Source organism: Antrostomus carolinensis, unplaced genomic scaffold (assembly GCF_000700745.2).
Source record: "Antrostomus carolinensis isolate BGI_N321 unplaced genomic scaffold, ASM70074v2 scaffold7391, whole genome shotgun sequence".
Lineage (NCBI taxonomy): Eukaryota > Metazoa > Chordata > Aves > Caprimulgiformes > Caprimulgidae > Antrostomus > Antrostomus carolinensis.
Genome location: NW_010293430.1, coordinates 18,568 through 31,995, shown reverse-complemented (window position 1 = coordinate 31,995; position 13,428 = coordinate 18,568). Strand labels below are relative to the sequence as shown.

Below are 13,428 nucleotides of genomic sequence, written 5' to 3'. Positions count from 1 at the left end.
ACGTTTTTGTGGAGGTCAGAGACCATCACAATAGCGCAGAGGTTCTGCTACCTACCAAGTGACAGCTTTCCTCATCTTAAGTGCTTCATTGATTCCAAGTAGAGACCCTCCACTCTGTGCGAGTTGAGCAGTGAGTTGCTAACTGTGCAATATTCCATGTTAAAAGATTACAGAAGCTTAATTTGCTGTTAACACATGTTACCACTTACTGCAAAAGCAGATGGCTTCGGTGATCACTTCTGTAACTGCACTTCCACTACTCGAGAACCTCTAAGTGGACACTTGTTTTTTACGCTGTTCTCTGCTGGCAGCCACGCAGAGATTCAGTTTGAACACTAAGTGATCATCCCCCCTCGTAAAGGGGAAAGCTAGACAGGAAAAAACCTGCAGCAAGAGGTACTCAACTTCATCAGTGACCTGAAATGAGTATACAGTCCCACAGTGGCTGGAAACTTAAGGCATCAAGATTCTGAAATCTAGCTGTGTTAGCAGCCAACTGGACTGAATGCTTGCAGGCCACTGAGGGAAAAATATGCCAGTTACAGTTTTCTCTAGCAAGGCTTCCAGCTGAGGAGAGCTGTAAGGGCTTGCAGTTGTCACCTATCAGACCACAGAATCTCTTATCCACCCTGACAAGCAGGAAAAGTAGAAAATACATCACTTTGCTAAGCAGTCTGAATGTAACAGGACTGTAAAGTTGAGCAAATGGGATGATAAGGGGGAAGCTGATTAATAAACAGAAGCACCTGCAGTGATAATTGCTCATCTTACTGATTCAAGGGAGATAAAGTTTGCTTTCTTTCATGTCTCCCCTCTAAAAAGAACAAGTCACCTTTACTTAAATAAGATTGTGTAGCAATGGACTCCTTACTGCTCTGCAGCTGTATGTTTTCCTCACTAAACCCTCTAAAAGACTCAAGTCTTAGATCTGTAGCTCCTTCATCAAGTGAAGTCAGCTCAGTTTTAAAGCGACTGCTGGCATATACTGTAAGGAAGCCTGTGAAGTTAAAGGAATCAACAACAGTCAAACTAGAGATCTTCCTCTCTGGCATGTAAACAAAACCACCAGCACACAAGGTAAGGCTGTATGTTTCATCACAGAGTCTCACTTTCCTTGTACATTTTTCAATAATACAAAGTCCAAATAAAATTAGACATTTTTCCACAGTTGCACTAGGCTAGGATTATGCTTATTCTGAACATGGTAATTGAAGGCTGTGTCTGCCTGTCCTGCAAGCATAAGAATTTAAATTTAAAAAAAAACCCCCAACCAAGCACAACACAAAAAAACCCCCAACCAAGCACAGTAAAATTATAATCTTTGAAAATAAAGTTGTTGCTGGGTGCATAGCCTAAGCAGCAAAATAAATGTTGCTTTTTGAGACCCCAGTCAACTTTTGTTTATTATTCAAGGGAAAATATGAAGCTTCTGAATCTAATCTTTGTGGTGGAAAGCCAAACATCCACCTGTCCCCAGCACTCGTGGGTCAAGTTTAATTCTAGAGTGTAGGTTGTTGATGATTTCTGTGTCTGCTGCTGGCAATAAGCTCCAAGGAGTCCAGGCACTGTGGTGTAAAGCACTATTGTGGGAAAAGCACAGCCAGGCATGGCTTGAGTAAGAACAATCTTCCCCAGGCTTCATCCTTCCCTCATTTCCAGGGGGCTCCACATACTAATCTCTGACCTATTTGTGGCGATATTGACCATTCTTCTAACAGCAGGTGAGGCTTTAAGGCATCACCGGTCTTCCTTACACACACTTAGGACTTAAAGACATGGACAGCCCTTATCACGTACTGCCTGCAGATGGGACATTCACTCATCCGCTTCCCACACTTGGTGCAAGTGACCATGTGGCCACATTCCAGCAGGACACAGTCAATGGGTGCATCCATGCAGATTTTGCAGAGGTTGTCCTCCGTGCCAGGGAGCCCAGCACCACCTGAGTGAAGAAGAGACCACAGTTTGCATGAGATAAAAGAACGTTGTTCTTGTGCAATCTGGGAGTTGGCTCTATCAAAGGGCTTCCTCATGAACTTTTGCACACTGAAGGTCTGGTAAAAAAAGAATTCCCTTTGTGTCTACACTAGTGTGGATTAATCTGCTCCATCAACCAGCAAAAGCAGGAAGTTTTCACTTCTACACAGTATTTTCTGTGTGATGAGAACAGAAATAGCACTGAGATTCTTACCAATGAGGTGAATGAAGCAACGTTAAGAATGTCACTTACCAGTTTGATCATCAGTGTCAGAAACTGCAACAGAAGAAAAGAAAGTTATTTGGTGAGAATAAGAGAAACTGGAAAAAAAAAAAAAAATCTAGTCAAGTGGTACTAGTAAGCAGGGGATGACAGACTCAGAGGGAGATTACTAACCCCAAACTGCTTTTTGCTGATCCCCGTGCAGAGGTTCAAGCTGATTCTCTGATCAGTGACAGGTTGTTCAACTGGCAAGAAACTTTCTCTTTCACTGAGCTTATGCACTTGCTAACACGTCACAAAGATAAGCCACTATCTGAAGTGATGTCTCGATTTTTAAGACAGCCTTGGAATTTATGCAGGGTTTGGCTTCCTAGAACTACACTTTCAGTAGCCCCTTGTGCCAGTTTCTTTGGTGCTACGGTCTCACCAATATTGCTGAGTACAGCTGAGACATGCATGGGCACCAGTAATTAAGAGAAAAGGATAAATTCTGTCAAACACACAAGACAGATACAATGAAAGAAGAATATACAGCCAAGGCAGTTGTCTTAAATCTTTTATCATTCATTGAGGACAAAGCTTAGAGATGTGTTTAAGAAAACGACGCTACTTGGGACAACACTGAGAAACAAACCTAAGTGTTAAAATACATTTCTCTTGTAAATAATTAACAGTATCTGTCTTTTTTAACTTATCACCTAGAATTGCAAACTGGCACTTGAAAGTCAAGCCAGATACGTTCTCTATGCACCTCCATGACACCACTATCGCCTCATCATTCAGCTGTGCAGGCACAGGAGGAACGCTCCTGAACGGAGTCAAACCACAGATAACCACAATGCTTCAGCAGTGGCAGCCACAGTCCCTGAGCACCTGCCCATTCTGAATTGTCTGCCTGCCTGTTGGTGGCATTTTCCTGCTGGCTTTGCCAGTTACCATGAGGCAATAGATAGTGCTTACACTCTACAGTCACACACGGGCAGTTCTGTGGTGATGGAGTGACCAGCACGATCTGCCACAGCTATACAAAATCCTGAGGTGAAGGGTGCACAGTTCTCATCTGTTGCTCCTCCAGGGAAGTCGCTCTCCAGAGCTCCCATAACACCCTCCTCTTAGACAACTACAAGTAGTGGGGAATAGAGTTCAGCTACTTTAACATGCGTAACACTCCCTCCTTTCTCCTCACTTGCACAAAACAGAAACAACTTCTATTTCCTTCTGCAACTGTCTGTAAAAAGGAAAAACCTGGAAAATGGGCACATGTTTGCTAAATTTCTTACCTAGATGCTGAAGGTCTTTCTCTTTATAAAGACGAGTCACCCTCTCTAGCAGCTCCCACTTTTCACAGCAGCCTTTGTAGTTGACAAAGTTCCGAGCGAGGATTTCCTTCAGCTGTCGCACAGAGAGGGCATTGATGTCTCCAATGCTTGTTAGATCAGAGAGAGAAGCCTTCCTCCCCTGCACCAGGTTATCTTCTGAGTCAGTAGACTGAAAGGGAACAAAGATGGAATGAATCTTGCCCTCAGCACCTAGCACTACAATTTAAATCAACTTTCACCATGTGCACTAGCAGGAATTCGTGTCTGGATGTACATATAAAACTCTGATCTGCAAATTCCTTTATCTATCAGAAACACAAGTCCCAGGATGGAAATTAATCAATTCTATTATTACAGTGCCCAAGTGACACCAGTTCTTTATATATGTGGAGGACAAGATGATGCTAAGGAAAGGGGTTGATTGGGTCTGTCAGTGGTCAGTGTGAATTACTGTTTAGCCACCCATCTCTCTGCAGGAATGATTCTGTGGTGTCAAATACAGCCTAGAAAACCTGGTATTCCTTGTCATCTCATTCCAGGACACACAAACCTCTGTCTCCTCCTCTGTTGGTGCTTCCGCTGAATTCTCAACTCCTGTCACACCGACTTGGCCTGGAGGCACGTAACCATTTGCCTAGAAGAGGAAATAAAGCTTTCACCAACAGCACACCTCTGTGTGCAAAGGGAAATAACGACAGTTCAGCGTAACTGCAAACCCTGCTCACTGCAGGGACAAACTGCAGCACGAGGTAGAAGTGAGGCACACTCACAGAAGTATTTCCTGTACAGCACTTACAAAAACAAATATACTTTAAACAAGAAAAACTTTTTGAAACTGAAGCGCAGCACCTGATCCTTAAAAGCTTTATTTTAACCCTGACAGAGTACTTGCACAGTAAGATCACACATGATGTTCATGTGAGGCTGGATCAGGAGGAGACCAAATTTACACACACACACACAGACACACATATATATATACATACACGTACAATCCTTCACTGAAGCACTGCAGTGTGACATAGTGTGATATCAGAGCTCTGATGGCACATGGGCTATCAATGCTCAAAGGCTACAAGCCATCTATCTTCCAAGTCACTGTACAGAAACACCTCCTCAGGGGGGTTCTGGACTGGACAAATAGGAGATACTAAGTGAAGGACCAGCAGCAACAAAGCTGGAAAATGAGAAGGGACAGTGGCTCTGAGCATTTAAATGGAAGAAACTGCAGTGTAATTCTAGCTGACTTGCCTTCAGCAGCCATCATTCCCTTCTGTGGTTTCCCTGCTGACAAAGCAGGCTGTAACGTTACCACCCTACTTCTCTAAGTGGTGACTTGTTAATATTTACAAAGCAAAAGAGTAACAATAATGATGAAAGAGCCTGAACTGCAGCAGGATCTCGTGGGAGCTGAGATAAGAAGCTGAAATGTACCATGGGGCAGTAAGGGAAGATGACAGAGCTGAACATGCAAGTGAGAACTGGAATGGCAATATCCAGAATACCAGAGAATGAAAAGGCCCTTTAGTGATTTGTAAAAAAATATCCTCCCAGGAAAACTCTTCTTTTATATGAGATATACCTGCTGAAGAAGCAGAAGGTACACACAATTTCACAGCTCTGGTCCAGAGGGAACTAAATAGACCTAATAACTTAGTAATAGAACTAGGAGCAGATGTCAAACACTAAGTAAACTTCCCACACCAGACAGCAGAAAGACAAACAAAGCAAAGTCAATAAAAAATAATTAATCTTGAATGCCCCTGACAAGGTTCATCAGAACTGCAGGGTTCATCATAAACTGAAGACTAACAACAGACTCAGGGTTTTTCCTCTTCTATTCATCTTGGTGCAGGAGATACCAAAAACCTCACCCATCTCACAATCATCTTTCCCAGCAGTTTCAAATCCATCATTACTTTGAACTGTGCCTACTGTCTTGCACATGAATTAAAGAACAATAATAATAATTTAATCTGACACCCACACACAACTGTCAAAGTTGTGAACATCAACACACGAGATAGATCTGTGCACCAACACAGACACCAGGTACCAAAGGAACCAGTCACAGGAGTATCTAGTGGCAATGGCAAGTGTGGACCAGAAAACACAGCTCAAAATAGTGGTGGTGTTCTCAGAGTGAATGTTCAATCTATTCAGCACCACCCACCAAATTAAATTCCACTAGTGTAGAAAGGGAATAAATAGCACATCAAAGTTGGTGACAGCAAGTCACAGTTTTACACAGCAAGGCAGTGTAACACAACTCGTCTTACTTTCCTAATTATTCTATAAGAAAGTACGAGGTCCTCACTTCAAAATTTAAAACAAACCTGAGAAGAGCGTGTATAAAATGCAACTGAAGTATCCTGTCACCTGTTCTAAACAGAAACCCTCTTTGTTTTTTTAAGCAGGCATCTTTAACATAAAAATTCTTTTGGCACATCATCTACTTGGAAAACCTCATGCAACATCTTAGTAGTTAATCCAAGACCAGAGATGAATGAGTTTGCAAAAGATGCTTCTGGCTAGAGACTGTACCTGTTGATGTTCCTGAGCTAGTGAACTTGAGATGGGATCTGCAGACACGGGAGATGCATCATGTGAGGTAAAGGATGCTGTGCTGCTTGGTGGGAGAATCACAAAGTCTTGCTGTTCAGAGGCACTAGTATTGAATGGATTTATTCTCATCTGCTCTTCCTGGGTAATTACAGGCTGCTGGCCAAGAATCAGAAATACCAGGTCCTCCTTTTCACGACACAACTCTGTGGAAATCTCACGGAGTGCCAAGTAGTCTCGCAGATCCTTCACCTTCATCTTTATCAACTCTTCCCGCTGGAAAGCCGTGGCTCGGAAACGCTGGCACAGATGGCAGAGCAGGGGGCCACCTTCGGGCTGGTTTGAGCAGGACGTGCAAAAATTCTTCTTACAGTCCAAGCAGATGTGCTGGCAAAGAAAAGGGAACAGAATCAAACCGATCCACCGTGACCTGCAACAGCAGTGCACAACGACTGCAGGCAGTGCTCCCCTACCATCTGGAAGCCAAAGTAAGTAACAGGCTCTGTTAAAAGCATATAAAACCTTCTAAATTATGAAAAAGTGCCAAGTATGTGACTTCTGCCCCTAGATGAGGAAAAGGATCCATCCCATGAGCAGATCTCTAGATTCTTAGAGTTTTTAGAAAACCACTATGTACACTCCCAGTTACCCAGAATGAAATACTTTATTCTCAAACAATTCCCTCAAGTGACAGGAGTTTTCTGCACCTTTTTCTGGACCTGTTCATCCAGTTTAAGCCACAGATGAAATCAGGAGATACCTATGATAAGCAGACTTTCAAGTGAACTGCAGCGAGCTGTGCACTGCTTTATAAAACAATGAAATGTTGCTCTGTGCATTAAGAAAGTTCTAGCATTGGAGGGAACAACTTAAAAACATTTATTTCATAAATTTTATACTTGCTACAAGTGACATCCCTCACCCCCCCCTTTTTTTTTCCCTTCAATTTGCTGCAATCACTAAATTAATATTTTTTTTCAACTTAAGAGGAAAAGGAAACAGCAAAGCTTACCGTGTTTAACAGACTTCAAAGAATTCAACATTTATTTATACAACAAAAATAGCCAGCTTAGTCTGAAAATAACGTGCACACTGTGTGGCAGTTAGGTGCTAGACAGAAAGTGTTGGAAGTTTTGGAAATATAAGGCCCCAGATGTTTAAAAACTTTACAGATTAAATTCTGGTTTTTAGTGTTTATATTTTATACTGTTCTGGTCACTCAGGGCTTGATTTTCAGAAGTTCCAAGCACTCACAGTCCATGTTGACCTTCTGGAGAAACTTGACTGTTCAATACTTTGGAAAGTCAAATTCTACATTTTTCCAATAGGAATAAGCAGCAGAACAGCCGCTTTATGCACCTTTTAAAAAGTCCCGAGGGAAGAAAGAACTGGTTTCAGTGGTGGTGAAAAATGCTAATTCACAGTCTGAGAGAAGACAAGTATCTCCATGAAATCCTGACATCCTGACCCTTCAGAGCTATGCAAGGAAAAATACACAGGCAGAGTTGGAGAAGCAACAAATACAAACTCAGAGACAAAAAAAAAATTGCTTCATGAATTGCTTCTACTGATTAAAGAACATTTTTAAGGTCACAGTTCAAAGAAAGCAGATGTTTCTCACATTTTAAAAGGTATAAATACACTACTTGTTTACATCAGCTCCTTCTAGAGCCCCTGTACAGCCTGGCAGCCCCTTGCCCCACACACCCCCTTACAATTATAACCGACAGACTTCTCATTTAGACTCTGTAACAGACTTGTAACGACAGTTAGTGGAAAGAATCACAATTTCCTGCCTAAGCATTTTAAGGCATGAAAGAGAGAATCCTCTGGTCATGCAAACTTGAAACCTCATCTCAAAATTGCTGTTCGGGGGCCCGCCAAGTAAAAAGTGACTTTCATCAATCACAAAGCAAGACAGGAAGGGCAATTTCCACATACCATCCAGTTCTGACAAGTTTTCCTTAACTTGCTCATTATAAAAAACATCCAGATGAAACTGACTTTTTTTTGACCCTATGATTGCAGGAGCAATCCAGTTCCTCGGGAAAGTTTCAGGGCAGAGATGGGAACTCCTGGTTGTGCATGTGGCTAGAACAGGGGAACAAACACTCCACAAAGGCAAAATAATGGAAAATAACCCCACTGATACCATTTTCCCTCTCTCAATCACTCATCTGGGACAGGGGAGCAACCAGAAGAACTGAGGGAGAAAACAAACAAAAGCTAACCCCAAATCTCCTGCTTTACTCTGGTGAGAAGCTTCCCCCAGGCTCTGCAGATGGCCAGACCAGCTCCAAAGGGAACTGCTGTATGGCCAAGGACCTTCCAGCCAGAAAACTCCTACTTGAGAACTTCTGTGTTTGGATACCACGTAAGTGAGCACAGTACAAGGGCTGCATTATCCAACACGGTTTTTGCAAGCAATTAACAGTAATAACACAAGTCTGCCTTAGTTATCAAATGATACATTGGAGAAGTCAAAATAAAACCAGGCATGTCTCTGGCTTATCAGTTCACAGCTAGGATTCATCTTCAGAGAAAAAAAAAAAATAAATTCCCCAGCCTGTATCTGAGCATCAAGTATTTAAACACACACAGCAGCTGTTTGTCACATCTCAGCATCAAACAGCTTTTACAGCTTCGATGTATTTGTTGAACTCTGAGTGAAAGGGCAATGACTGAAGACACCAGTCTCTTCAGAATGGTTGGTTTCAAATGTTGTTGTAAATTAAAGCCTGTTACTAAAAGGTCAGAACGCTTTTGAATGATAGATGCCCCCTCCCTGGAAGTGTTGAAGGCCAGGCTTTGAGCAACCTGGTCTAGTGGAAGGTGTCCCTGCTGATGGCAGGCGGGTTGGAACTGGATGATCTTTAAGGTCCCTTCCAATCCAAACCAGTCTGGGATTCTATGATACTTACTAACTGATAACACAATCACAGGACGGTCAAATAGAAGTGAAATACTTTAAATCAGGAGTCTGCCCAGAATGGAAGCTGTTCCTGGTTGTTTGCTCTAACAGTCTCCCACAGACACCAGGATGGGCCTTTGATACACTTGGCTCTTCTCCGTACGCAGGGTAAAATGAAGAGATGCCAACATTCGAGCTTTCACTATGGCTACTATTGTTCAGGGGTTTTTTTTAATCTTACACAAAATGCTCCTGGCAAGATAGAGTGTAAATATGCAAAGAAAAGCATCTTCCCAAAAATGTCAACCAATTTAAAGCACTGAAATAAAAAAAAATGGGGGAGGAAAGAGTAACAACCTGACATATCCACCAAGAAGGCCTGCCACAGCTTTCCATCAGCCCAGAGGGAACTGAAGAATGCTTGTTTTAAATTTAAAAGACTTAGTGGAATAAGTTTGCTGTAGAAAACCAAGATCAAAAAGTCATCTAAAAGAAGAACACCACAAAAAACCTCAGAGATTTTTTGCTACCATGATTAAATTTTACATCCTTTAAAGATGCTCCAACAGTTACTTAAAAGCATCTTCTAAGTACATGCTCCATTCAAATGTCCCCTACCCTAATGCTTCTAGTAGCTGCCATGTTATAGGAAAGTTAAAATACAATTATGATAAAAGATCAATTACTGAAGATACCAGCATTCTGCTTGTTGTTTTTTATTTGTTTGTTGGTTGGTTTTGTTGGGTTTGGTTTTTTTTAATCAATCTAGGTTATCCTTATGGTCACCAGTGTGGAAAGAATTAATTTTTATCCATTTTATTTCAGTATAAACATTAACTGGACACTAGATTTCAAAGGTACCACCTCTCCTGGGAGAGAATGCAGAACTTTCCATGCTCCCAATGCAGCAAAATGAGATTTCATACACTTCTTCATCCTAGGTTGCCCAAGGAAGTTGTGGATGGTCCTCCCTGGAAGTGTTCAAGGCCAGGTTGGATGAGGCTTTGAGCAACCTGGTCTAGTGGAAGGTGTCCCTGCTGCTGGCAGGGGGGTTGGAACTGGATGAGCTTTAAGGTCCCTTCCAATCCAAACCATTCTATGATTCTATGATATCAACAGAATTAAAGAATTAACATGGCTTACAAACATGTCAGTGTTTTATAAATTATGTATTCAGTATTATTTTGGAGACCAAGGACCATGGTTCTAGCACTGCTACTGTATAATCTGTACTTAACTGCATGAATTGTTTTCATTTCAAGAGCAGGACTGTCTACATCCACTATTTGCTACTACACAGAAGAGGAAGCACTGGATTCAGAATAATTCTTTCCACAAGTGTTTGCAAAGATACATAACATTAAGGGTGAGAATGTTAAAGACAACACTATGTGGAGTCACGTGCAGTGACTGCACCATTCCCACCTGCCCCAGAATCTGCCTACTGTCTGAAAAAGTCTAAATGTACTTATATACCTGAAATATATTAACACATATACCCAACCCCCAAAATATATTACCAAAATTTAAATTTGTGGTGATTTCTACAACAATAACACTTCTCAGTGCAAAAATGCATAAATATTCCTGTTGTTCCATGAGTAGAAAGGAACAGCTCTGCCAAGACTTACCATTTCTCAGGTATGTGCCAGCACGAGTGAATAAAAAGGTGCAAGAAAGACCAATTTCTTAATTTCCCCATCTAATCTAAAAGGGCTGTGGCCAAAATTCACTCTAATTTTTAAGTTCTCACGTTATTAAGTTCAGTAACACGCCATGTATAAGAGAGTTCTTCAGCCACAGAGTTTGGACTCTGAACAACTTTCCTTACTAAAACATTTTTGAAGCAGCATTATAGGAACCACCATGCCCAAACAATGTCCCAGACAGGGTTTGCTATCTAATTAAAAACCTTGTGGCAACAATTATTTTGGCATCTATATGGTCACAAATGAAGTTTATGAACGAGATAGAATGGATTTGGGTTTTGGGGGGGGTGTTTGCATTGCACTTCAGCAATTCACCACACATCCTCAATAAACTTACATGGCTTTTTAGTCTGAGATGTAACAGTTTGGAAGAGTTATGTAGATCTTCCGTTACTGAAACACAGATTACTAAACTTGCCACAGTTTGTTTGGTTTTTTTTTTTTTAAAGGGCATGTTTTTAAATAACAAATTAAAAAACTCAGGCTCAAGTTAATGCTCCTTTAAATGATGATAAGCAGTTTGGCTTTCTTCTTTCAGCGCCTGGGAAAGCCAAGTCTACTGAAGGTGAACTACCACATTTCCAGTCATCTTTAGCTACATTTGCTAATTGCAAAAGAATGACAAAAGACACAGAAGCCAAGGCAAGCTGTCTTTTCCCACATGGTGTCCTCAAATCAGAGGCCTCTAACACGCACCCATTTCTCTTCAAACTGGCTCTCTAATTCAATGGCAGTCGGATGGCATATTGCAAACTGGATACTCCCCCAAGTCAGCAGTGCCAGAGAAGACATTTGCAACTCACCTTCCTGGAGGTGTTGTCGAAGTGTACCCCACAGGCTTTGCAGCTCTGTTCCGAAGCAGTGGGAGATGGGTAGGAGCTGTACCCGGGGTTGGAATAGGCTTGGGCTCTGGCTCCCTGCTGCGGCTGCGACTGCATCTCTTCAGGTGAGCCATCCAGACAAAACCAATTACAACAGCTTGCCCACATAGTATCTGAAAGTGGAAAAGATACACACTAGAAACGAGCTGGGAAACAATCTGTCAGCCAGTGAGAACAAAGCACAAAGTGCATCTCTGAATTTCCCACCAGCAATTCATTTTTGACAGTGTAAGTTTTGCTCTTTCCTCTAACTTACAAGCACATGCAAAACCCACACGCCCAGTCCAGCACAGGATGCCTCTTGTGAGAAAGAACAAATAAAGTTCCAGTTATTACTGGAATTTCTTAGAGCTAAGTGATTACAGTGAAGATAAGATAAATTTTATGTTCCAGTTGGCTGGATGAGAGCCTGTGATCAAGTCTGCTGTAACAGGCTGTCTCTATTCTACATAAGCCATAACACACCGACTTTGTTTTCTGTGCATTGAGAAAAGCAAACAAAAGCTCAAATTATATCTCATATATTATTTAAATAAAATCAGCAGCCAGATCATAGATGGCTATTCTTCAATTTTATTCTAAAACTCTCTACAGATTTAGAGGTACAAATCTAAAAAGATAAAATAAAAAAGGCCAGTGGAGCTGCTGATTTAACATATGCCAGTTCTCAACTGAATTTGCAGCATTACAAGGCTCAATTGACACACAGCGAGTAAATGTCAGTAAAGTAAGAAAAATCAAATACCAGCTTCTAGTAACTTACTTGGGAAAACAACTGCATCAGAGACACACAATCACTTGGGTTTTTTGCAAGCCAAATATATATATATATATATACACACACATATATGTATACACACACACTTACCTAAAATCCTAACAGTCCATGCAAAATGCACAGTTTTGGAGTCTTCCAAGACCACCCATGCAGAGTATTCCAGAAACACTCTGCTATAAACTTGCTTTGGGGAGTTTACAAAGAAATCTGAATTCATCTGGGCATTCAGTTTCTAGAGCATACACCATGTGTCATCACTTACTGGTAAACAGAATACAAATTGCCTCCTCTGCATTTCTGTATTCACGCTGTAGTTCCTGGACTGTGTTTCTTTTATGTCTTAAAAATGAGGTTCATCACTGATAGTGTTCAGCAACTGCTTGATTTTTATAAACTTCTGGAAATAAACCATCTCTCAGCTACACAGCCAATTCATTTTTTTCACCTCAGTAAGTATTGCCAATGTAAAACTCCACATTCCCAAGGGAAGGGGGGGTTGGTATGAGTCCTAAAGGTTATTTGTTATAATATATTAAAATAGTGTTCTGTTGGTTTTTTGGTTTTTTAAGCTGTGTTAAGTCTTTTGGGTTGATGTACTTGAATTGGGAGGCTTTTGCAGCTTGGTGCAGTTCCAGTAGCTGTAGTTTTAGTGGTTATCTTTAATCCTTTCAAAATCTAGCTGAATTTGGCTCGTCAAAGCTCCCGCTGTCGCTGCGGTGGACATATGCTTTTCAAACTCCACAATGGTGAGCTTACCAATGAACTCTTCCCTGCAGGCTCAGCAGATTTTAATGTTTAAGGGATGGTCTACAGATTCATGGCATAATAAACAATTCTTAGTGTAACTGATGTGCACAACGCTGTAGTGTAAATTGCACTTAGACTGGCAACTAGATCTCTTAATAACAGAATAGTAACAGACAAAAAGGAGCTCCAGCTGGCTGCTGAAAGGACTGGGGTAACCAAAGGGGGCAGAGAAACACAAGGCACCAGACTATTATCACAGATATCTGTAATATCAAAGATTCTGTAAGAAAACTGCAAATCACAATACTAAACCAGCATCCA

The 13,428-nt window shown here is 41.3% G+C and overlaps 1 protein-coding gene across 1 annotated transcript; it reads right to left on the bottom strand.

Moving 5' to 3' along the window:
• Positions 1 to 1,553: 1,553 nt before the first annotated feature.
• On the bottom strand, positions 1,554 to 11,690 carry RFFL (ring finger and FYVE like domain containing E3 ubiquitin protein ligase). The gene is made up of 6 exons (XM_010177261.1): positions 11,505 to 11,690; positions 6,064 to 6,468; positions 4,070 to 4,153; positions 3,481 to 3,688; positions 2,231 to 2,254; positions 1,554 to 1,942 (listed from the first exon to the last, which is right to left on the bottom strand). Exons 1-6 carry the CDS (start codon positions 11,688 to 11,690, stop codon positions 1,761 to 1,763), a joined length of 1,089 nt encoding a protein of 362 aa, XP_010175563.1. The 3' UTR covers positions 1,554 to 1,760.
• Between the last annotated feature and the right edge of the window lie 1,738 nt (positions 11,691 to 13,428).

What these genes read in the sequence shown, in the direction of transcription:
- RFFL (XM_010177261.1), bottom strand. Translation starts at nt 11,690, where the DNA reads ATGTGGGCAAGCTGTTGTAATTGGTTTTGTCTGGATGGCTCACCTGAA. An exon ending in TCGACAACACCTCCAGGAAG is followed by an intron (nt 6,469 to 11,504) that starts GTGAGTTGCAAA and finishes TTTCTTTGCCAG; the next exon opens with CACATCTGCTTGGACTGTAA. An exon ending in GAAAGACCTTCAGCATCTAG is followed by an intron (nt 2,255 to 3,480) that starts GTAAGAAATTTA and finishes CTTCTGTTGCAG; the next exon opens with TTTCTGACACTGATGATCAA.